General features: G+C 43.2%; 1 protein-coding gene across 7 annotated transcripts in view; it reads right to left on the bottom strand.

Annotated features, from left to right (window-relative positions):
* Nucleotides 1-610: 610 nt before the first annotated feature.
* TRIM55 (tripartite motif containing 55) overlaps nucleotides 611-23,869 on the bottom strand; it is a 47,300-nt gene continuing 24,041 nt past the window's right edge. The window contains exons 5-11 of one of the 7 annotated variants that reach the window (XR_009594955.1): nucleotides 23,208-23,441; nucleotides 22,837-22,859; nucleotides 22,610-22,734; nucleotides 20,878-21,113; nucleotides 19,273-19,560; nucleotides 4,934-5,069; nucleotides 611-3,042 (exon numbers count right to left, since the gene is read on the bottom strand). Coding sequence is in view for 6 of the 7 variants with exons in the window: in XM_004011708.6 (XP_004011757.1) it covers nucleotides 1,531-1,653; nucleotides 19,273-19,560; nucleotides 20,878-21,113; nucleotides 22,610-22,734; nucleotides 22,837-22,859; nucleotides 23,208-23,441 (1,029 nt within the window). In the remaining variant the exon portion in view is untranslated. Of the gene's footprint in view, nucleotides 17,826-17,894; nucleotides 17,983-19,272; nucleotides 19,561-20,877; nucleotides 21,114-22,609; nucleotides 22,735-22,836; nucleotides 22,860-23,207; nucleotides 23,442-23,869 lie in introns of all 7 variants that reach the window. The other 6 variants (XM_012183786.5, XM_012183787.4, XM_060393441.1 and 3 more) reach the window with 6 other exon arrangements.

Raw genomic sequence — 23,869 nt, 5'->3', positions numbered from 1 at the left:
TTTACCACAGGGAAACCCCCTGATTTGTCATAAGATGTGACATAATTGAGGAGGACAGGGAAGGAAGAAGGAAAAAGAGGTTAATGGTTGTGGTAAGGCTTCCCTCCAGTTAAGAGGGCCAAAATGTTGCATTGTTTTTTTCTATGAGAAAGGTTTACTTTATCAAACTACTACTTTGGTACCATTATTTTTTCTAAGCTATTTTCCATTGCTGTCTTCTAATAGGAGAAACAATAACCTCTCCACTTAAAACAACTAAATGTAGTTGCTATAAAGTGCCCCTTGGGAACATTTTTCTTATAAAGCACATTTTGAATTTAATAACTTTACAAGCACCTCATTTATGTCTATGCCAACACTAATCTCTTTAATTCTTAGGAATATAAACTATCTCTATGCACTTCTAAAATCAAACAGTACCCCTAATACAGTTTACAATGCACTTGCCTTTGGTAGTTTAGTTATAACTTTAAAAATTCAATCGAGTGTTTAATATTTCAAAATCAATTTGGATGTATGAAGATGCTTAATCCCTTGAGACCCTTTAAATTCACTTGACTAATGGATTACTACAATGATATGAACACAAATAAATTATTGTAAGACTAAGTTGTTAAAAACAGCATTTATTTAAGAGTTCATACAGAGTGAAGTTAAAACTTAACTTTATAAAACTTATGTTTTGAATGAGGTGTTATGGGGGGACAGCACATGATTTAAATACATATATATGTACATGTATAATGTGTATCGTGTGTGTGTGTATATATATATATATTTAAATACATGCAGTTGCTCTAGAGTTCAGACTGGTTGCCTCAGTGGATACATGAGACAGACGGTTCCTGTTGAAAAGTCTTTTTCAGGTAAAATACATGATATCTGCATATTTGAAACTAAGATTAGAAAAATGTCATAAGAAATGTCCTTGGCCTTTGCCTTCTGGGTTAGGAAAGTGTCACCAGAGGCAAAGAACATTTCTGGATATCCATCCAGCGACATCTGTTGTGGAAAAGAGAAAAGCTTTGTGAAGCATCTCATATCTTTGGTCAATGATTTACCTTTTGTCCATATATTGATAAATCGGTCACTTCTGAATTAACACTGAATTTCACTGACCACCTGCACTGTTGAAGAGGAAAGAGAATAAGAGCTACTATGATATCAGAACAATAGCCAGTGCCTATTAGAGACGAGTGTAGTGCCCACTTTTTTCAACACTTGCCACTTGTTACTAACGTACACACGCACATACTACACCTACACACCCTTCATAACGTTTCCCACACAATAAAAAATTTGTGTAAGATCAAGTTCCTTTTTTCCCCAATGCTTTTCTGCAACTTTCTTCTCAGAGCATTGTTCTCCCTCAATGTGTTAGCTAAGCCATCTGGAATTAAAGGGTATTTTTGGTAGAAATGCCATTCAGAGGTCCCTTTTGTCACCTACATGATCCTAGTTTCATCTGGGTCCCTGCTGCCTGTGAGTGTCTCAGCCAGGCTGGCAGAGGCGCAGCAGTTGGAATGAGTATCATTCGCTGAGGGAGTTCAACCAGGAAAAGGAGAAGACATGGCGAGCTGGCTCAGAATCAGCTCCACTCCCGCTCCCTGAAGCAGCAGCCTGTCTCTGGAGGGGAGGGCTCTCAAATCCAGCCTGCAACAGAAGAGAACCTGCGTCAGAGGCAAAAGAGGCCAGTCCTTTCCAAGTTGGTCCAGTCCTTTTTCTATGGAGGAGAGAGGATGATAATAATTATATAGGACATAATTATTATTAGGGATGGAGAGCAAGCTCAGGTTATCTTGGCTATGGCCAAGAGCCATGAAAGGATTTCACACACAGGGATAAAAGTAATGCATGCAGTGGAGGAAAGTTCTAGGGAAAGAGTATAGGCTATTCTACTTTTTTTTAAGTCGACCTGTATATCATTTACTGAGATGAAAATCACATTAAAACTAACAGGAGTTTGGATTTAGAAAAGTCTAAGAGAAAATCCTAAATTAAATGACTTTGCTACATCACATGACATAATCTCTCCACTGCTAAATTAAGAATTTCTAAAAGCATGTGAAAAATACATAAGTAAATTTTGCAAAACTGTAGGTTTTGAGAAAGGATTCATTTCTCTAGGCAATAAAATCTAGTAACATAAACATTTCTAATGAGGTATCTTTTATAGAAACCAGACAAATCATAAGTTATGATTTTGAATCTAATCTCAAAAGTGAAATGTATTTATGATGTTTTGAGTTTAAAAAATAACCGTTTAGTAGAATCAGGGACACTCATAAATGAAATGCAATGTGTTGTAAAAACACAAACTCCTTACGTGGAAGGTATGACGCACACAGTTCTTCCTAGGAGAAACACCAAACACAGACTAACTGATGACTTCACTGGTAAAGTGATCCTGTGAGATTAGAATGCTGCTGATACCAAAGCAATGAGGTAGGCACATGCATTCAACCCAGACGCCCAGGGTGATTTTTTGAAGCTGTTATATGATTGGACAACATCCGGCACAGGCAAAGCAGGACTTCAGTGAGTGTGTTGTTTTGTTGCCACTCAAAACAGTTTCAAGTGAAAAATGAGCACTTGTCTTACACTTTACCCGATTTTGCCCTAAATATATATTTGGGGGTAATGTTTCAAGTTCAGTAAAATTATCCAAAGTCCTTATGGCCTTAGGATTACCCTTCTCCTTGCCATGTTGCTCTCTGATAAAAAGTTAAGGGGGGCCATGAAATCATATTAGCCATGGAATCATATTATTTTTATTAGAATAAAACTGAAGCAGGTAGTTTTCTATAAAGGAATAGCTGAGACATCAAGTGTGACTGGGCTTCTTTTTAAAAAGGGTGTTATTAGATTCTGTTGGTAACAGGCTAGCTACCTGAATGTCCTTGAAGTTAAGGTGGAATAAACATCATCTTGACAGAGGTCCATCTAGTCAAAGCTATGGTTTTTCCAGTGGTCATAATGGATGTCAGAGTTGGACTATAAAGAACGCTGAGCGCCGAAGAATTGCTGCTTTTGAACTGTGGACTGCAAGGAGATCCAAACAGTCAATCCTAAAGGAAATCAGTCCTGAATATTCATTGGAAGGACTGATAACTGAAGCTGAAACTCTGATACTTTGGCCACCTGATGCGAAGAACTGACTCATTGGAAAAGACCCTGATGCTGGGAAGGATTGAGGGCAGGAGGAAGAGGGGACAACAGAGGATGAGATGGTTGGATGGCATCACCAATGCAACAGACATGAGTTTGAGTAAACTCCAGGAGTTAGTGATGGACAGGGAGGCCTGGTGTGCTGCAGTCCATGGGGTTGCAAAGAGTCAGGCAAGCAACTGAACTGACAACCTGTTTATGCACACTAAACTCTTCTCGTCCCCATCAGAGTCACCTTACTCTCATGAATCCTAACAAAAAACCCAAGTGATCTGAGCACATCATTGATATGTAAAGACAGCACTTTTTTTCTAGCCATTCTGCATGAGCGAACAGTGAATTCTGCATAGATGAAGAGACCATCAGGCTTCACTGTGTAGCCTCTTTTTCTTGAAGACAACTTCTAATCTAGAGGAAACTTCTGTGACAGTTTTCCTGAAATATCTAAAGGGTGACACTAGTTGTGTAAGGTATAGTCTGTGTGGGATAGAATCTTTGTGACACTGCTGGAGGTGTGCAAGCTATTTGGATGGCTTTTGGAATTTGTATTTCTGTGCTTTTTTATATTCAAGACTAAAATCTGTGTGTTAGTCGTGTCCAACTCTGCGATCCCATGGACTTTAGTCCACCAGGCCCCTCTGTCCATGGAATTTCCCAGGCAAGAATACTGGAGTGGGTTGCCATGTCCTTCTCCAGGGGATCTTCCTGACCCATGAATTGAACCAGGCAGGTTCACATCTGATCTGAACCCAGGTCTCCTGCACTGCCAGCAGATTATTTACCATTTGAGCTACCCGGGAAGCCCAGTGGAAAATCTATCTTCCATTTAAAATGTTTTGGCAGTTAATAGCCTACAGCCTTCAAAACTTGGTATCAAATAGTTTGGGTTCGCTGCTTTAACACCCTCACATTTCAGTCAGTTATTAGATTTTTCCTTCTAACAATATGGACAAATGCTATCTTTCAGAAAAGAAAGACTGGTGCCAGAGCAGGGGCCAAGAGCAGAGATTATTCTGAGTATCTGTAGGTGATTACACTGTCTCCTTGGTCTTATTTATGTGAACTTGAGGATCCCCAACCATCTCAGCAAGGAAGTTTTATGCAAAGAGGCTGAGCCTGGTTTCGAATCCCAGAATAACAATTCATTAGCAATATGACTCAGGCAAGACACTTAACCTCTCTGAGCCTTTTTTCTTCTCTTCTGTAAAAAAGTGATGACACCCTATGACCTGCCTGCAAATGCAGGAGACATAAGAGACATGGGTTCAATCCCTGGGTCAGGAAATCCCCTAGAGGGCATGGCAACCCACTCCAGTATTCTTGCCTGGAGAATCCCCATGGACAGAGGAGCCTGGCAGGCCATGGTCCATACATCACAAAGAGTTGGACATGACTGAAGTGACTTAGCACGCATGCATCCTACCCCACAAGGTGATCATAAGGACTGAATAAATAATGTACCTAAAGCACCTGCCGGAGAAGGCAATGGCACCCCACTCCAGTACTCTTGCCTGGAAAACCCCATGGACGGAGGAGCCTGGCAGGCTGCAGTCCACAGGGTCGCTAAGAGTCGGCACGACTGAGCAGCTTCACTTTCACTTTTCACTTTCATGCATTGGAGAAGGAAATGGCAAGCCACTCCAGTGTTCTTGCCTGGAGAATCCCAGGGACAGGGGAGCCTGGTGGGCTGTCGTCTGTGGTGTCGCACAGAGTCAGACATGACTGAAGCGACTTAGCAGCAGCAAAGCACTTGCATGTGACTTACTTATATTAAGTGCTTCATAAATGTCCATTTCCTTCCTTCCTTCCTTTCTTCTTCCTCATATTAGTGAAGAGGCTCCTCGGCCAGGCAGAATCACCTGGGGACTATTTGTGAGGAATGATTCACAACAGCCAGGACCCTCAGTAAAGAAAGACAGTTGTATTGGGGATGTTCATCTTTTCAGAACTGGACATCATGTATGTTTCAATTCTTTTAGCATGCTGTAATCATGACTATCCATCACCCAGTCCAGTGTATCTCCATGTGGCCCGACTTTAAATATGGCTCTCTCATAAAGAAAGAATGAGTTAAAATTTTAGAAATCTTTCTATAAGCACAGTCTATTCAATCATAGGTTCTTCCCAGGTGATGCCAGTGGTAAAAGAACCTGTCTGACAATGCAGGAGATGGAAGAGACACAGGTTTGATCCCTGTGTTGGGACGATCTCCTGGAGGAGGGCATCCCAACCCACTCCAATATTCTTGCCTGGAAAAATCCCATGGACAGAAGGGCCTGGCAGGCTACAGTCCATGGAGTCACACAGAATTGGACATAACTGAGCATGCATGCACGCATTCAATCATAAGCAGACATTTTCCCTACAGCCTTCCCCAAGAGAACTTTATATATGCATTCCTTTCAATAGTTTTCCAAATGCTGGCTCTCCTTCATCACAGGAAGTGCTATTTCTTAGGAATACTAATGTCCCATGAATCTGAACAAAGGACAGAGAATGATAAGCACTGATCTTCTCTACCTGCTTTTGAGTTTGTCCTGAGTTGGAGTTTGGTCCAAGGTGCATGACAAAGGAAAGGGTTGTTCGTCCCATATTATTTCTAAATTTCACACATTTTCCTCAGGTAACAAATGAACAAACCTAAAACCATCATTTAACACTGCTCTGTCAGCATGGGGCTTCAGATAAGTTACGAAGTGTGAGTTTTAGTAATAAAACCAGGAGATAGAATAGGGAGGCAGACTTTTCCATCTCAACTGGGAGACCCAGTTCAGTGAAGATCCACAGAAGACCAGCAGAAGGGAGCGACACACCTTTGCTCAAAGGAAAAACTATTTTTCTCAGATGAACTTGACCAGAAATTCTGGGTATTCATGAACCAGACTCAGTCAGAAACATAAAACCTTTTATTTTCCTTTGATTTCTTTGCTGCTATCAAATGTCCTTTAAAAGGGAATGAATGCAATGTCAGATTATGGTACTAGAGTATCTTTTCCCTGTACAGAAGGGGAGGGCCATGAGAGGCGCTTTTACTCAGGGCTGAGTGATGTGTGGGCAGCATCCTTCTCATGTTATCATCCAGCGCCATTTCTTGCTGATGGAGATTGAGGAGAATGCTTCTGCCAGAGGCTTGTGGGCAACCTGTCCCTGAATACAGGACAGTTCCAGGCTATGGCCAGTGTTGGCTTGGCCTGAACTGTGCATGGTACTTTGAAAAAGACTTTAATTAGTTGCAGACATCAAGAATCAGGTGCAAGAACATGGAGGAAAAAAAACTCTTGTCACTGTTGGTGGGAATGTAAAATGGTGTAACAGACCATCGCAGTTCCTCAAAATGTGAACACTGAATTACCATACAATCCAGCAATTCCATGTTTGGGTATATACCCCAAAGATCCGCAGGCAAGAACTCACACAGATGTTTGTACACTTATGTTTACAGTGGCACTATCGCAACAGCTAAGAGGGAGCAACTTGAGTGTCCATCAGTGGGTAAGTAAACAAAATGTGGCCTATGCATGGAACGGGATAGTGTTCTTGTTGTTCAGTCTCTCAGTTGTGTCTGACTCTTTGCAACCCCACAGACTGCAGCATGCAGGCTTCCCTGTCCTTCATCATCTTCCCGAGCTTGCTCAAACTCATGTCCATTGAGTCAGTGATGCCATCCAACCATCTCATCCTCTGTCGCCTCCTTCTCCTCCTGCCCTCAATCTTTCCCAGCATCAGGGTGTTTTCCAATGAGTTGGTTCTTTGCATCAGGTGACCAAAGTATTGGCGCTTCAGCATCAGGCCTTCCAATGAATATTCAGGGTTGATTTCCTTTAGGATTGACTGTTTTGATCTCCTTGCAGCCCAAGGGACTCTCAAGAGTCTTCTCCAACACTACTCAATCTTAAAAAGAAAGGAAATTCTGACACCTGCTGCAACAGGGGTGAACCTTGAGGATGTTATGCTAAGTGAAATAAGCAAGTCACTAAAAGATACACTACCATCCCACTATCTACAGTCATCAAATTCATACAAACAGGAAGTAGAATGGTGCTTGCCAAGGGCTGCACCAATGGAAAGATGATGTTTAATGAATGTAGAGTTTCAGTTTTGCAAGTGAAAAAGTTCTGGAGATTGGTTGCATAATAGTGGGAATTTACTTAGTGATACTGGGCTTCCCAGGTGGTTCAGTGGTAAAGAATCTGTCTGCCAGTGCAGGAGATGCAGATTCGATGCCTGGGATGGGAAGATCCCTGGGAGAAGCCAATGGCAATCCATCCAGTATTCTTGCCTGAGAAATCCCATGGACAGAGGAGCCTGGTGGGTTCCAGTCCATGGGGTCACAGAAAAGACAGACATGACTTAGTGATTGAGCATGAGTGCCTTTACCTACAGGCAGCTTGGCCCACTTGATTGAACAAAATGAAAGATGCTTTCCTGATATTTATGCTGGCATAAGTCAGGGTAGCCATGTTTATAAGAGGAATTACTTTTTGCTGGCCTAAAATAAAAGAGTGAGCTGTGCCAGGTCATGTGATGAGTGACCAGTGCCCTAAGGCTGCCTCTCAGCTTCCCAGGGCCTCCGTAAGTTACCAGCCTCAGCCCTTCTCCAAATGGCCAGCTTCTGTAGCACCCACGATTCTGATCCGTTACCTTGTACCTGTCCCGTGTTCCATTCCCTCAGGCGTATCCAAGTGATATTAACTGATCAGATGAATTGCAACCAAGAGATTAATGGATGCTGACAGCTTCAGGTCCACTCCTGTGAGATACCACTTTACATAAAAATTGTCCTGCTTAGCCCTGCGGGCTGGCTGCTGTATGTATGTCAGTCACATGCCCGGCCAGGAAGGGGAGGTGGCCTGGCAGCGAGGAAACTGTGTCCAGACCCCACCCTTGGACCTCCCCCTCCACTCTGCCGCTTCAAATGGCAATCACAGATTCTACTTGACGGAAGGGTCTGGTTACCACTGCATGTTAAAGGCCAGTCTTTCTGGGCCAATCCAAAGGAAGCTTTGGCCTTCTACAATGAAAGCCATTTGCCTTAAAAGAATGAGGGTGGGAAGGGTAAGCCTTGACTGGAGGCTGCTGGGTGGGTGACCACCAGGGTCTGTCCTGCACCTGCTGGGCTGAGTCAGAGAGTCAGAGCCAGATGCTGGAAACAGGTGTGAGGGGGAATGCTGAGGGCAGGGTCAGAATGTTTATTCAGAAAGACTAAACCCCAGCACTGGCTTCTCCCTACTCAGCATTCCTGAACCTCGGGCCTCGGATAGCTTAAGCATCATGGATTCCAGGACAGCCAAGAGCCTGGGCCAGTCATCAAGGCCTGGGCAGTGCCTGGGACCTGGTCTGTGACTCACAGCGAAGAGCTTGAGCCCCAGAAACTCCGTTGGGCAGGTCTATCCTGGGCATTTCCGTCACAGGGATACAGTCTTTACTGCTCAGTGGCAGAGCAACTGAGGTATGTCAGGACTGCAGCACAGAGCTGTGAAAATACAGCACGCTCTCGGTGGATGCTTGAGGAAGGTTGAAGAAGACACACCCTGGCCTCCAACACAAGGAGCCCTGGAAGGAAAACATTCACTAAAGGGCATTTTTCCCCTGAGGAGAATTTACAGCTGTGAGCCCTGAGGGATGGGCGGAATGGATGGAGCTGATCTGGGGGCTTCACCACCTGTAGCTGCCTCCCTCTTGCTCAGTTAGGGAAGATCAGAAACCAGGCCTACGAAACAAGAAGAAATTAAATTCACCCCTTTTTCTTAACCTGGAGGAAGACATCTGGTATACTGACTTTGGGCTGTTTCAAACACGGCCTCTAGGAATAGAGGGAGTTGGGGTGGGGGGCCGGAAGAAGTGAAAATGTTGATGTCACAGTTTTGCAGACATTAACAGCCAGCCTTCTTCTCAGGCATGGACCTGCCATTGTGTCCAGCAGAGTGTGTGTGTGTGTGTTCTCAGCCTTTCTGAAAGGAGAGCTTTATTACAAAGGATGCTAATTAGATTATCAGTTCCTCACAGATAGGACTTCTTTGCCTTGTGTGAGGGAAACAATAGGTTTTCCTCAAGAGCAGAGCCATGGGAGGTCCAGTTCATGGGCGAGAAAATGGGATGGTTGAGGAACTGGCTCAGAGTAACTCTAAAGATAAAATGCTGAGATCAGAACCCCACAGGGAAAAGAGGCAGCCAGAGCTGCTGAGCATGTGAGACAGGCTGACTGCACCCCCACAAGTCAGAGACAGGGAGGAGAGGGGTCAGCAACTGAAGGACCGGTGCTTTCTCACAGAGGGTGGAAGCCTAGAACTGATCTCTCTGTGCCAGTGTGTCACGAGGGGTGAGTCAACGCAGAGAACCCTTGGTCACACTGTTTTTGCTTCAATCATATCAACCCTGATAAAGTGGGGATTCACCCACTTTCCCTAGATGTGGGTGTGACCTCCATTCTACTGCAGGCACGCACTCCGTGGTGGTGGACAAGGGGTCACTGGGCACCAGGCTCCCAGCTGCTCCATAATTTGGAGCAAGTCACTCATCCTCTGTGATCCTCTACTTAAAAATGAGGAAGTTTCATAATAACTGAATCACTTTGCTGTACAGCAGATGTTAACACCACTGTAAATCACTTATACTTCAATAACACTAATTTTATGAAAAAATAACAATAACAATATTAAATTTTAAAAATGAGGAAGTAAAAAAATTCCTACTGTGCAGGGCTGTTGTGAGGTTTAAATAAGAGGATCTCTGAAAGACCTTGCATGGGATAGAGCAACGTGCATGTTAGTTATGGCCTTTGCCACACGGCACTGGTTTGTCAGATGCTTTGAACAGTGGTGGATTTGTTCTTTGCTTTGTGGGTTCTAGTGGGGAAAAGGCATTTCATGGAAATCACTGAGATACATAAATAAAGGGAGAAAAATCCACAGGGTGTACAGCACTAATAAGGGCCTTAAGTTAAATCAGAATAACAAACATTAAAAAAATTACAGAAGTAAAACTCAAGTAGCTTTGTCATGACTGCTGCTGCTGCTAAGTCGCTTCAGTCGTGTCCGACTCTGTGCGACCCCATAGATGGCAGCCCACCAAGCTCCCCCATCCCTGGGATTCTCCAGGCAACAACACTGGAGTGGGTTGCCATTTCCTTCTCCAATGCATGAAAGTGAAAAGTGAAAGTGAAGTCGCTCAGTCATGTCTCTTAGCAACCCCATGGACTGCAGCCTACCAGGCTCCTCCATCCATGGAATTTTCCAGGCAAGAGTGCTGGAGTGGGGTGCCATTGTCTTCTCCATTCATTACACTGCTCACACGTAATTTACATTACATTTCCCTCTTAAAAACAGATACATCCATTTCAGCTTCCTATTAAAGTGACTTTTAGTAAGGAAGCTATTTGATCTTAAGAAATATAGCCTACAGTTTTAGTATAGTTTTTTTTTTTTCTTCTAGTGTTAGTGGCTCAGTCATGTCTGACTCTTTGCGACCCCATGGACTGTAGCCCACCAGACTACTGTGTTCATGAGATCCTCCAGGCAAGAATACTGGAGTCAGTAGCCATTCCCTTCTCCAGGAGATCTTCCCGACCCAAGGACTGATCCCAGGTCTGCCGCATTGCAGGCAGATTCTTTACTGTCTAAGTCACCAGGGAAGCCCCTTCTAGAAAAACCCCCAAATTGACACTTACTAGGATATCACTTTCCCAGCAGGGGAAAAAAAAAGAGAAAACTGCAATTGCAGGATACAAATGGAAAAGCAATAATAATGTAATAGTCTCATTAAAACTTACTTTAAATAAAAGCCTTCCTCTCTCCAAAATTTTTTCTATGTAAAAATGCTTGCATTTCATTATCAGAACTTCTTATAACGTCCAGGACTATCAACTCCTGGATAATATGCAGTAAATGTAGGCCTGAGTGCTGATCATTTTTTCTCTATTTTTACCAAGTGAAATTCCAGCATAGTCAGGGTGCCTGGCTTAAAAGTGATTTGATTCATAAGCTTGAGTCTCCTAATTTGTATAACACAAGCAGTTGCTCTCAGTAGAGATTTCTGTTTGAAAATAATTTGACACCCTGAATCCCTCAATTAAATTTAGAGAACATAGTTAAATTTTCATTCTTTTCAGTTTGTTTTGGAAAATTAAATAGATCATTTCAAAGAACATAGGACCTGTAGTTACACTCATGGGAAATCATATTCTTGGTCTACTGCTTTATTTTTTTAAACATTCTCTGATACCTTGTGAAATTAATCTCATGCAGGATAGAAGCTTTTGCCTCAGACATCGCTCACCACTGAGTCCCTAGTGGCAGGTGGACTTGACATTTACCCTTAAAATCAGACTGAATTATTTGGTCTCAAAGGTTATTTGCATTAAAATTATTTTATCTTTTTGCATGTGATATGTTGTGGGGACCCAGGGCTCCACATACCTGCTTTTCTTTGGAACACTGGCTACTGTTCATCCCAGTTTAAGAAAATATGGATATTTTCAAGGAGACTAAATCTTAGGTAGCGAAATTTTATAAGATCTCAGGCCTGGGGACACAGGTATTGGTTTCTGAGAGTCTAGGAAATAAACCCTGGGCTTCAAGAAGAGAAGAGAATCTTGGCTAGTGGCATGTATCTTTCTTTCCCCCCTTCCTTTCTTCCTTCTTTACTTTCTTTCTTTCTTTCTTCTTTCCTTCCTTCTTCTAAGAAATGTTTTTTATTTTTCCCTGGAGGAGCACCTTTATAATCTCAAAGGGCAACATTTATGGAATGTGGGCTGGGAACTAAGATGGCCACGAGCTGGTGTTCCTTGGAGGTACAGTTCCTGCACAGGACTTGCCCTCCACACACTGCTTCTGCTGTTTTAGGGTAGAGAGTCCAAAGGTGTGGGTCACCCACATTGTCCCTGATGCTCTGTCTCTGAAATCATGATATATTCTATAGGAAGCATCTGGTAATCCTCAGGACAGGAGGAAGGACCATCTGCACCTTTTTGTCAGTCTTTGGGTGGGGAACCTTGTCAGCCAAGAGGACAGTCCTAGGGTTGGAAGGCCCTGGCCCATGCTGGGGGGCCCTCTGCAGCCCTGTGGAAACTGGTGTAGCCAGCACAAGGAGTGAACTGGGACAGAAGCATGTCATTAAAATGCACAGACATCTTAGCTCATAAAGCGATTTACATCTACAGTAAAAATAGGGCCCCAAAGACCTTAATCATCCGATTGTAAAGTTAAGCCTAGTCACTTAAAAGCATCAGGCACCTCGGCTGTCAAGACCTTGCTCTACTAGGCCTTGCTGGTGGCTGTGGGAGGAAGGGGAGACAAGTGTGCTGGATTTAGGCTCTGAGTCTTCCTGTGGCCAGCTGTTTAGAACAGGTGAAGCTCTGTCAGTACCTTCCTCCTCCAGCCTACCCCCATCTGCCCTCTAACTTTTCTACCCTACCTTAAAAAACAGTATATGTGAACCCATTCAAGCAGGCAGACACAAAGAGTTATTTTTTAACACTTTCCTTGGGATAAACTCTTCCAGAAAATATAACAATGCTAATTTAGGCACCTAAACAGAGTTTCAAAACACATAAGGCAAAACTGATAGAACTGCAAGGATAAATAGACAAATCCACAATTATAGTCAGAGATCTCAAAATTCCTCTCTTAGCAACTGATAACGGAGAATGCAATGGCACCCCACTCCAGTACTCTTGCCTGGAAAATCCCTTGGACGGAGGAGCTTGGTAGGCTGCAGTCCATGGGGTCGCTAAGAGTCGGACATGACTGAGCGACTTCACTTTCACTTTTCACTTTCATGCATTGTTGAAGGAAATGGCAACCCACTCCAGTGTTCTTGTCTGGAGAATCCCAGGGACGGGGGAGCCTGGTGGGCTGCCATCTATGGGGTCACACAGAGTCGGACACGACTGAAGCAACTTAGCAACAGCAGCAGCAATTGATAAAACAGGTACACAGGAAGTCAGTGAGGATATAATGAACCTGAACACCACTCACTGACCTGATGGACATTCATAGAACATTCCACCCAGCAACAACAGAAAATACAAGGTTTTCAATTGCACATGGAACATTCACCAAGCTTAGTACGTTTTAAAGAACTGGAAGCATATAGACAATATTCTCTCTCCACAATGAAATGAAACCAAAAATCAAACAGAAAGAAATCTGGAAAATCGTAATTATGGCTGATTCATGTCGTATGGCAGAAACAAGACAACACTGTAAAGCAATTATCCTCCAATTAAAAAAGAAATCTGGAAAACCTCCATACAATGGAATACTACCCAGGAATATAAAGAAATGAGCTACTGATACATGCAACCAAATGGATGACTCAAGAACAATATGCCAAGTGAGAAAACCAGTCACAAAAGCCTATATATTGGATGTTTTCACCTATATGATCTTCTAGAACTGGTGAAACTATAATGACCAGTAAAACAGCAGCTGGGATGCCAGAAGGAGATTACCTGCAAAGGCACATGAGGATAGGAATACTCTATAGCTTTACTGTGGCCTGTGGCCACACAATACTACATACCTGACAAAAACTACTGAACCTTACAATAGGTAAATTTTTAAAAATCACACTATTTTTCATCTCTTCATTCATCTAATCTTCTATGACTACATTTACTGTGTACATTCTAAGTCCTTTGTTCTACTGGGCAATGAGGTCTAAGCGCCAGTAGGTAGACTTCAGACCTGGATTTTATGGGGTTTATGGAATCTGAAAGGGTAATCACAGCTGTGTAAACTTTCAGCTAAATTGGTGTCCAGGAGATGTGGAGATAGTCTGGGAATTAGGGATTTGTGTAATAGCTTCAAGGCAAGAAATACATTTGGGGAAATGCAGTGGGCTATCTAAATCTATTATTATTACAGTTGCCAGAATGACTTCTCAGGCCTAAGTTCATAACTCTCCCAATGAAAATATCCTGAGACAATTTATAAGATTCTTAGTACCAGATTTTTCACTCTCTAATGTTGTGCAAATAGATGAATCCTTTCACCAAGTAGTTGTTTCATTTTCTTCATGAGAAAACTGAGGCTCAGAGAAATTAAGTGCCCAGAGTTGGGACTGAACTGAAGTCCTTCCTCTTGATTTTACAGATCTTTCCTGAGCCCCAGGCCTTAGCACAGTTTCTACTCAACTTGCTTGTCTATTTTCAGACTTGAGGAATGCACGGTGGAAAGTGGATATTCTAATCTTGCAACTACGAATAACTATGATATGGTAAAAGCTTTCAGGGTCCATGACAACTACAGCTTCGTGCTCTGGTGAAATATGTGAGCTGTGGTTCTTTACAGAGGCAGAAATGGCAGAGATTTTAATGTCAAAAACCCCATCTTCACAGCAACTGGCTCTCTGAGTGTGTGTGTCTGTGTGTCTGTATCTGTGTGTGTGGTGGCAGTGGGGCTGGGGTCCTCTAACCTTGAGGCAGCTGCCAGGGTCCAGCTCGAGTGTCAGCCAGAGCAGCTGCCAAGTTGATCTACCAAGCAGGGAGACATTTCCCTGGACATCCCTGTTCCCATCAAGTGGTTTGGACAAATTTCTCCAACCACTGTCTCTAAGCCTCACTGGGAAGGGTGAAGGGGAATGTGGAGGGGCTTTCATTGCTGCTGCTCCTGCTTCTGGAAAAATCTAATTGCCACACCTATTCCCAATATAAAACCTAGTTGTCCTGGTGGGCATGGGGGTGGAACCTGTGCTAACCCTCAGGTGTAGTTAGCATATAAGCAGTGTAGGAAGACAAGGACAATGGAGGAAGCAGAGTGGACCAGGAAACCTCCCTGGAGATGAGGCTCACAGAAGCTGCTTTTCAAGTGCAGCCACCTGATCACAGTGTGCTCCCCACTTATTATTGCCCTGTCTTCTGAGGTTGACTGGGGCACAGTGCAGTTTCTTAAAAAAATGTTTAAAAATTAACACAGAAAAAAAAAATTAACACAGAAAATAGATCAGATATAATTGTCACCAAACTCTTTGTGCTGACTGAGAGTACAACAGGCAGGGTCTAAAAGGGTGGGAACTTGAAGGGTTGATTTTGCAGCTAAAGACAAGCCAATGTGTAGGACCTTTGCACAGTGTGACACAGGCATGAATTCAAACCTTGCTGAGCAGTTAGTTTTCTTGGAGAACCAAGGTGGGGAAGGCAACAGTGTGCCTCTGATATAACAAAGAGCAGAATCCTGGGTCACCACCCATGCAGAGAGCCGGCATCTGGTTTTTGCCATCACCAGTTTCTAACGTTTAATCTGCCCATGTCATTAGGTGAAGAGAGAATGTACATGCTACGGCATCAGAAATCACAGACAGCAAGAACAGGGTAGTTTTCACTGTGTGAATGGCCCTGAGGCAAGTATCAGGAAACATCTTCCTTCTTAAATGGACTGTGGTTCTGCTGATGGGGCTCAAGTGAGTTTACAGATTAGCAAGTGAGCCTGAGATGCTTCTGTCATTCTAAGGCCACCTCATATCCCAGGATGGGTTAAGAGAGGTAAGACCACCAGTGAATCAAGGAGAACCTGCGTGTCACATCCTAAATGTTCACAGAAAGACTAATGAAATTGAAATTCTAACAAGCTAACTAACTTTGCATTGCATGCCTAGTCGCTCAGTCATATCCGACTCTTTGTGACCCCGTGGACTGTAGCCTGCCAGGCTCCTCTGTCCAAGCAATTTTCCAGGCAAGAATACTGGAGCACGTTGTCATTTCCTAGTCCAAGGGAACTTCCCGACCCAGGGATCGAACCTGGGTCTCCTGCACTGCAGGCAGATTCTTTACCCTCTGAGCCACCAAGGAAGCCTTGTTTATCCCACAATATAATTAAATAAGAGCTGTAACCACCTTATATAGAGCCTGTTTAAATATACCAATTTATATACCTTTATCTAAATTCTACCAACTTCTATACCTTTAACTTTAGTTTTCATAGGACTTTGCATTGGACAAATATCTAGTGAGCTGAGTTCTGAGGCAGTGAAGGTGAGTCAGGCCTGCAAAACCTTCACAGGGATGGAGAATCTGATGCTGTGGTGAGGTCTCTATTAATCTGTCCCTACCCCCTTTCAGGCAGGGATCAAAGAATGGTCCTCCATCATAAACAGGTGTCCTTCTCTAGGTGAAAGGCTCTTTCTCAAACACCAAGAACTACCCAGGGTTCTTGGCAGTAACGAAAGTCAATTCACCATACCCTCCACCCACAACCCCACCCCCCTGCCTCACCCTCACGACAGGCATGTGAAAACAACATCCATGACATGGGCTCCAATGGACAGCAGACAAGAAGCATAACTTCCCCTGCAGCCTCAGAGAAGTGTTACAAGGACATATGGCAACAAAGTCCCAAACCTGAACTCTCAGAATAGAAACTGAACTCTTCAGACAATTATTCAGATCCACAATTATTCAGGATATTCCAATTATGCACAGACTTTTCTCTCTCTCCCCATTGCCCCACTGAGCCCATGACCGATAACTTCCTCCCCCTGTTGTTCATTACAAATGACAGGAGGAGGAGTTATGCCCTTGAGCTGATGAAGACACTCAGAACATTCTAGAATACACAAGTTATGACTGACTATTAGACACTGGGGTAGGTGCCACTCACACACAGTTATAGGCATGACAGGGACCCACGGGGAGCCTACTGCCATTGCTGAGTAGACAGCTAATGAGGCAGAAAGGAGCTATGAGGGGAACTTCCAGGAGAGTCAGTGTCAACCCAGGAAAAGTCAGCGAGCCAGAAATAGCTGAGCCCTTTCAGCTCCAGTCACCCTGGATCACTTCTGAGCTACAGGCACAGGGAGCTGGGTCTCCGGTCCAGCAGAGTCATTTACTCAAAAGTACGTGGGGTTTAAATCTTTAAATATGATTCATGAAGCTGATAATATTCAAAAGATTATGAAAGGAGTAAGATGGTTAGTCCCTAAACCTCCTAAGAGTCATCAAGAAAAGGCTTGACTATGAGACAACATACCAAAAATAATATACTGTCTGTTGGCTTTATGACTTTTCTTTAGTTCTAATTTGTTATAGCCAGTAGATGAACATTGGCCCTCTGGCTCCTTATTTGGTCAGATCTCACTTGGCCGAAATGTCCCCATGTGACTGCGCCTGGGCTCCCCTCTCTTAGGAGAGACACTGTGGACTCTGAGGGTGCAAAGAGAACCAGAAGTCACCTGGTCTACCTGCCCACCAAAGCAGTTACCTGCCCACCTGGGCTTCTCTCTGGTGAGGCAGATGATATGCTGCTACTGAACTGATGGAAACCTGCATAGTCCTGTATTAGGCCTTTGCTGGTCATCTAAGAGCAGACTATTCATAGCATTCTGGACACCTTTGGAAAATGGCCTCCTCTAATGGCTGTTCTGCCTGGAGAATCCCATGGACAGAGGAGCCTGGTGGGCTACAGTCCATGGGGTCACAAAGAGTCAGACAGGACTGAGTGACTAACACTTTCAATGGCTATTACGGAGGGTCCACTCCCACTGGATTACTGAATAATTGCCCAATGAGTCTCGTTCTGAGTCAGGATCCCCTTCCATGCAGGATTAGATGATGGAGTGATTCTCTTCAGGAAGGGGCTGTGAGGCCATGAGTAGTGCTTGGGATCTTGGGTCTTTTTAGATTGGCAGAGCCTCAGAATTGGGGGAGAAATTCATCTCTGGGCCTACAGAAGAAAAACATTATTGAAGAGCTACATGAGATGTTAGTCAAGGGAAAAGAAAAGATTTCCTACCCATTAAAGTAAAAATCAAGCATTGAATCTGACGCCAGATGTAGTGAAGTATAAGAAAAGCCAAAAGTGCTAGGCAGATTCCTAACTCCTGTGAGAAAACAAGAAGAAAGCTTCACTGATATTATCACAAATAATATTTTCATCTTCATTCAGATGGATTTTTCATTTTCATTGCAATTGTGCTCCTATCTTGGGTTATTACTGCCTGACTCAACGTCCACCAAGTATATAAGGAATCCCCAAAACTTTCTAGAAATAAACTTCCCATTCGTCTTTTAGAAAACTTTCTACTCCTTTTACAACCTAAAACAACCTTCAAAGATTTCCTCACACCAAACATATCTTTTTTGTCATTTTTCATTTGTGAAAATAAATACATGGCACAAAAGCAATCCATCTTTGAATTTTCCAAAAATCATTTCCATTTATTACCTCATGGAAATCGAGGTTCACTTGAGCAGATAGTTAAGACAGTAAGAATTTTATGATTTTTGAAAAAATGCTGTTTGTTGTTGAAATCACCTGATGACCCAGGAGCACGGACCTCGAGCATATTTTTTCCGCCAGCCCCTGTCTGGGCAACACCCACACGTCATTTAAGAATACTCATGGGTATGAAGTAACCATGAACATTCTTCTTTGTGAAGAAATTGTAGAAGATTTCTTCTATGGAATCTTCTTTGAGCCATGCAAACATCTAGCCCAGTGTTAGGAAGAAGAAATGAACTTCAAACTTGCATTTTGATAAGAAAAAAAAGTATTAAATGACCCCTTAAAAAATTCCAAAGGAGGGAAGTCTGTACTTTTCTGCTCCCAGCAGCACATGCGTAGGAAGCACCGGTTTAATAAAGCCAAAACTATCTTTGTCCAGCCTTCACCAGCTCTCTCCCAAAACCAAAACCCAAGAGTCAGAGGTTATTTTCCAGAGCCGACATAGAACTTAACTCAAACGTGCCTGCTAGGTGTGGGGAACGACACAGAAGCAAGTGATTAGTCTTTGGAAGCTCAGAGAGGACGCAGAAAAGGCCAAACAAGGGCCAGTGGCCAGTGCAGAGGAGGACCAGGGACGCCAGGCAGTCACTGCAGACAAGCAGCTTTCACCTGCATGCCTAGGGGCCAGGCCCGCTTGCACTCCCGCCCCTGGGCAACCAGGTGTGAAGTCTCCACGCATGGGCAGAGTAAAGTCAAATTGGTGTCTCTTTCACTTCATATCAGGCTTAGAAAAACAAGCCAACTTGGGGTAGATGAGTCGTTTCCCTTATCCCTCAGGCCCCAGGTTCTGTCCGCCCCTTCAGAAGCCCTTCCTCCTTGCTGCCATCCCAGCAGGACCAGGCGGCGCAGGGAGCATTCAGACCCCAGACCATTCATTGACACTAACCTGAGAAGTAGCTGCAGGTGAGCTAGTATTCTTACCACTCACTGCTGCCCTCTCCCTGGCTGCGGCTTCCGCCCCTTCAGCCTTCCGCGCATGCGCATCCTCGGAACCTGAAGCCCCTACGCGCCCGAGACTTCCGCTCCCTGGGGCGGAAGGTGGGTTGGCGGTGGATTTCCGGGTCTGGCCTTTATACCAACTAGGGTAAAGCAAGGGGTCCGCAGTGTCCGTTGCTGCTGGGACTGGAGTTTCAGACTCTGTGGTCTGCTGGGAGCCAGTGGGCACCACCTCCCCCTTCACAGGATGGATAAATTAAAAGCAAAAAAAGAGAAAAGCAGTGGATTTTAGTTCCCTTCAGGTTTGCAAAGGGATAGCTCTCTGTGTGTGGGCCCGATCTAGTGCGTTTCAGCTCAGCCCACCCTCCACAAGGGCTCAGGGCAAGGAATGCAGCCAGTATTCTTGTCTCAGCATCTATTTGTGCCCCCTCGTCTTTCCTGGGCTTGTCTCACTAGACTCTGGCCTTGGTCAGGTAGATAGCAGAAGCCTAGAACAAAGTTTGCTCATAAAATAGCAGATAATGGAAGAAAGGGCAAGCTATTGACCAGAATTAATTTTGTATATTATACGTGGGTCCCCCAAAACCTCTCTTCTCAACCCCCAAATTGAAATCTAATTGATCAAACCCAACTGTCATTTAATTATCATACCCATTTCGATTTCAGTGCAATTGGTACACCCAGAATTTCAAGATTCCAGGAATTAGAGTCTTTTAGCTTAGTTTCCTATGGAGACAGAGCATAAGATATAATTCCATCTCTGAGTTCCCTCTTTGCAGTTTTGTTTCTATTGATAATTCCAATCCAGGTTGAAACCAGGACTTTTTTTTTTTTTTTTTTTTGATAAGTCTTCATTGCTCACAAACTCAATGGGTTGGGACTGTCAAAGGTGTCGTGAAGTCAGTACAGAGGCTTGAGAACCAAACAGTGACATCTTAGAAAACATCAAGTCAGCCACAGGACAGCCACAGACAGTGTCTGGGATGAGCTAATTTCATAAGAAATTTTTAAAGACAATTCTGTCAACACATCATCTCATCAAATGACAGAGACATAGGAAACCTCAGCTTCCTTTATTTGCCCATTGACCAAAAGCTATAGTTTGGTTTCAGGGTAAGCAACAGGGACATAAACTAGCATGGTTTCTCTATTTAGTTTCTTTATTACCTACAGAAAATTGAAAATTCTGAAAATATAACCATTTTAATCTCTCAACCTATACACTTTATCTATACTGAGTCAATGCCATGCTCTCAGCTCTCTATGAATTCACATGTTAACACACACATACACAATTGCTATAGATTGCCTCAGATTTAAGGGTGGGAAAATTATGTGAAACTGATCTTTCCAACCAGTTATAACACAAAGACCCTGCTTAACGCCCTAGAAGACTTTCTCCCTGACACTGTGATGGCCCTAAAATCTCGTGTCCTCCATATACAAATGCCTGGCATAAGCATTTCCTTTACTTGAGGTAGAATAAATTGTTTGAGCTGCTCAGCAAGGAGGCACACCTGCGTGTCCTGCAAGAGGGAACTCAGAACTGAGTTACCTGTGTCACCGGGGCTTCCACAGCAGGTAGCAGGGCTGGAGGGGGGTCCGGAGAGGAAACTGGGGGTGCCTCAGGGGCAGCCTGGAGCTCCAAGGTCGGTGGAGAGGGCTCCAAGCCTTTCTCTGTACTTTCATCTCCCCCTGACGACTCAGTCTGGATGTCTTCCGCCTCTTCCACTTCTACTCCCTCTTCTTCACCTTCTCCCTCTTCTCCCTCTTCTTCTTCATCTTCATCCTCTGATAAGGTAATGCGTTTTCATATTGTTATAATTACCATTGCGGCCATGAAAAACACGACTGGCCAATATCTGTAGCTCAGATTAAGGTCAGGGCTACGGAAATCCTCTCCATCAGACACTCGACAGCAGCAGGGGGCTTGCACTTCCAGTTAAATGTGGACATGATGCTGTGCAAGTGGTCCCAGTCATCACCACCCTGCTTGCTCCCCTCCCCAGTACAAAGTGTGGTCCTCTCGACCACCGTGCACCATCCGCCTGACCCCCAGAGCCTGTTCCCATATCTGTCATGTTCTGTCACATCTGCCAGTTCCTGGAGGGCTGGGACTGTCACTTACTTTTTTCTATCAAATTAAATGGAAAAGCACATCTCTTCCTTATGTTAGAAGACACACAAACCCCTGGTCCTATTTAACGTCTCACCTCCTTTGTTCAGTGAAGGATGATTTTTGCCACAGTTAACGCTGTGACTCTTTGTAACCCACTGATCTGTTTTTTTTTTTTTTGGGGGGGGGGGTGTGCTGTCTTCAATGTGGTTTCTTTAAAATTAATTTTTATTGGAGTATAGCTGCTTTATACTGTTGTATTAGTTTCTGCTGTACAGCAAAGTGAATCAGCCATAAGTATACATCTATCCCCTCTTGTTTGGATTTCCTTCCCATTTAGGTCACCACAGAGTGCTGAGTTGAGTTCCCTGCATACAGTAGGTTCTCAGCTACCTATCTTATACATAGTATCAGTACTATAACCCAATGATTTTAATATTTCCTCAGGCAATATTAATGATAGACAATATTAAGTAATTTTTAAAGAAGATCCATCCTGAAGATTTACTTCTAAAGTTATGTCTGTGGACACTGATATAAATCCATGGCATTACGGTGATCTAGCCAAGGATCCTTATCATCTAACTGAGCTTCTCTTTTCAACTATCTCATCTGGATCAATTTCCAAGAATGGAATTTCTGGGCCAGATGAGAGGGATGTGTTTATAACTCATTGAGTTCATCTGATCACATAGCCTCAGTTTTATTTCCAGGTGTGACTTACTCTATGACTCACCCTATGACTCACTCACTAGTGAAAGTGCTAATGGTACAGTATCTAAATCCAAGTGTCTTCCATGTTTTATTTTTATCTCATCCTTAACCTTACAGCTGATGACACTTTACATCATTATCATAATGGCTAACACATTGTGTACGGTTGAAGTTGAGATATTGGCATCACCATCAATTATTAAATATTTGATGACTCAGAGTTAATGCCCTATAACCAAATGATAACAAGCACTGTGATAGGCAAAGCTAAATAAACAACATCCACAAACTGTTTGATTCTGTCAAGAAATAGAGCTTCATGTTGGATTATGATCCTTGTGAAGTTGTCAACATCCATTCTGGAGATGATCCTGAATCCCCCCTTTCCTCCCACTAAAACCTTCTGCTACTTTCACACACCTGCAGTTTTGGGCAAATGGTCACAAGAATAACAAACCTCTGTAAAAATCAATTTCACGTATTATTTTTTCTTCTCTATTGAGGTTGACTGTGAAGTGGTTCATGTTCTCATAATCGTGTTCTATTTTCTCCATCTGAAATGCCTTCGATGCTTCAGAAATTCTGCAAAAAGACAAGTTCCCACTTTCTGTTACTGTGTAAAGTTTGATGGCATTGGGTAAAAATGAAAGATATACTTTTTTTCACAAAATGAAAATTACTTACTTTTGTAACAGGGTTTTGGCATTCTGTGGAAGCAAACAAAAGACAAGCCTCCTTAAATTGTTTTCATCAAAGATGTGTTGAGATTGAATTCTTTCCTTTGCTATCTCTTAAACATCTCATAGCTTAGATTTTAAATGCTGTAAATAACCACTGTTTTCTATACCAGATCCCACTTATATTTAAGCAATGCCATGGTCCTTTAAATATATGCTTGTGAAATAGTTTAAACAGATGGAGAGATAAGCACATATATTTTAGTTGAGAAGATAGATCTAAGTGAGATGTACAAAAAATATTGAAAATTCAATGACAGTCCTTCTTCAGCACCCACCATCTTGGTTTGTTTCCTCTGGGGCCAGAGAGATACTTACCTGCAGAAACACTGCCATTTCTGGCTCATCCATGAACTGTATCCCTGATTCAACCAACTTTGACACGTTCTCCAAATGGTCAGAATATTTTTTGATGAGAGCACGGACATGTTCCAGCTTCTCCTCTTGAGTTCGGGTGATGACTTGGGTCATTTCATTCTTCCTCTCCTCCAAGATGCCATACAGGTAATCAAACTTCTCACAGAGTTCCTGTTTCTGTTTTCTGCAGCATTCCTGTTAGTTGGGTTAGCTAATGTTAGTGTTCAAAGAGTGGAAAAATTACATGGGCATTTCAGGAGAAAAGAAACTTTACTTATGTAGGATATTTTTTTTTCTTTCCCCTTAGGCTATCCTTTTGGTATACATACCTACTGTGTTCATGTGTGGAAAATCCCATTTTTATCATACTTGCTGCTTAAGACTCTCCCCAATCAATCAAATTGGCCAAGTGGATGGATGATTTTGTTTTCTTTTTGATGAGTCATGCAGCTTGCAGGATCTGAGTTCCTTGACTGGGGACTGGACCCAGGGTAGGGCAGTGAAAATGCTGAATCCTAACCACTAGACTGCCAGGAAACCCCCTGGATTATTTTTCAATCTTGTGTTTTATAAGTGGAGAATTTCATAGACATGGTTTTAAGTGTGGACAGGACTGAGTTTAA

The sequence above is a fragment of the Ovis aries genome, chromosome 9 (genome assembly GCF_016772045.2).
Source record: "Ovis aries strain OAR_USU_Benz2616 breed Rambouillet chromosome 9, ARS-UI_Ramb_v3.0, whole genome shotgun sequence".
In the NCBI taxonomy this organism is placed as follows: Eukaryota; Metazoa; Chordata; class Mammalia; order Artiodactyla; family Bovidae; genus Ovis; species Ovis aries.
The sequence above is the reverse complement of the archived record's forward strand: the minus strand, read 5'-3'. Positions and strand labels throughout refer to the sequence as shown.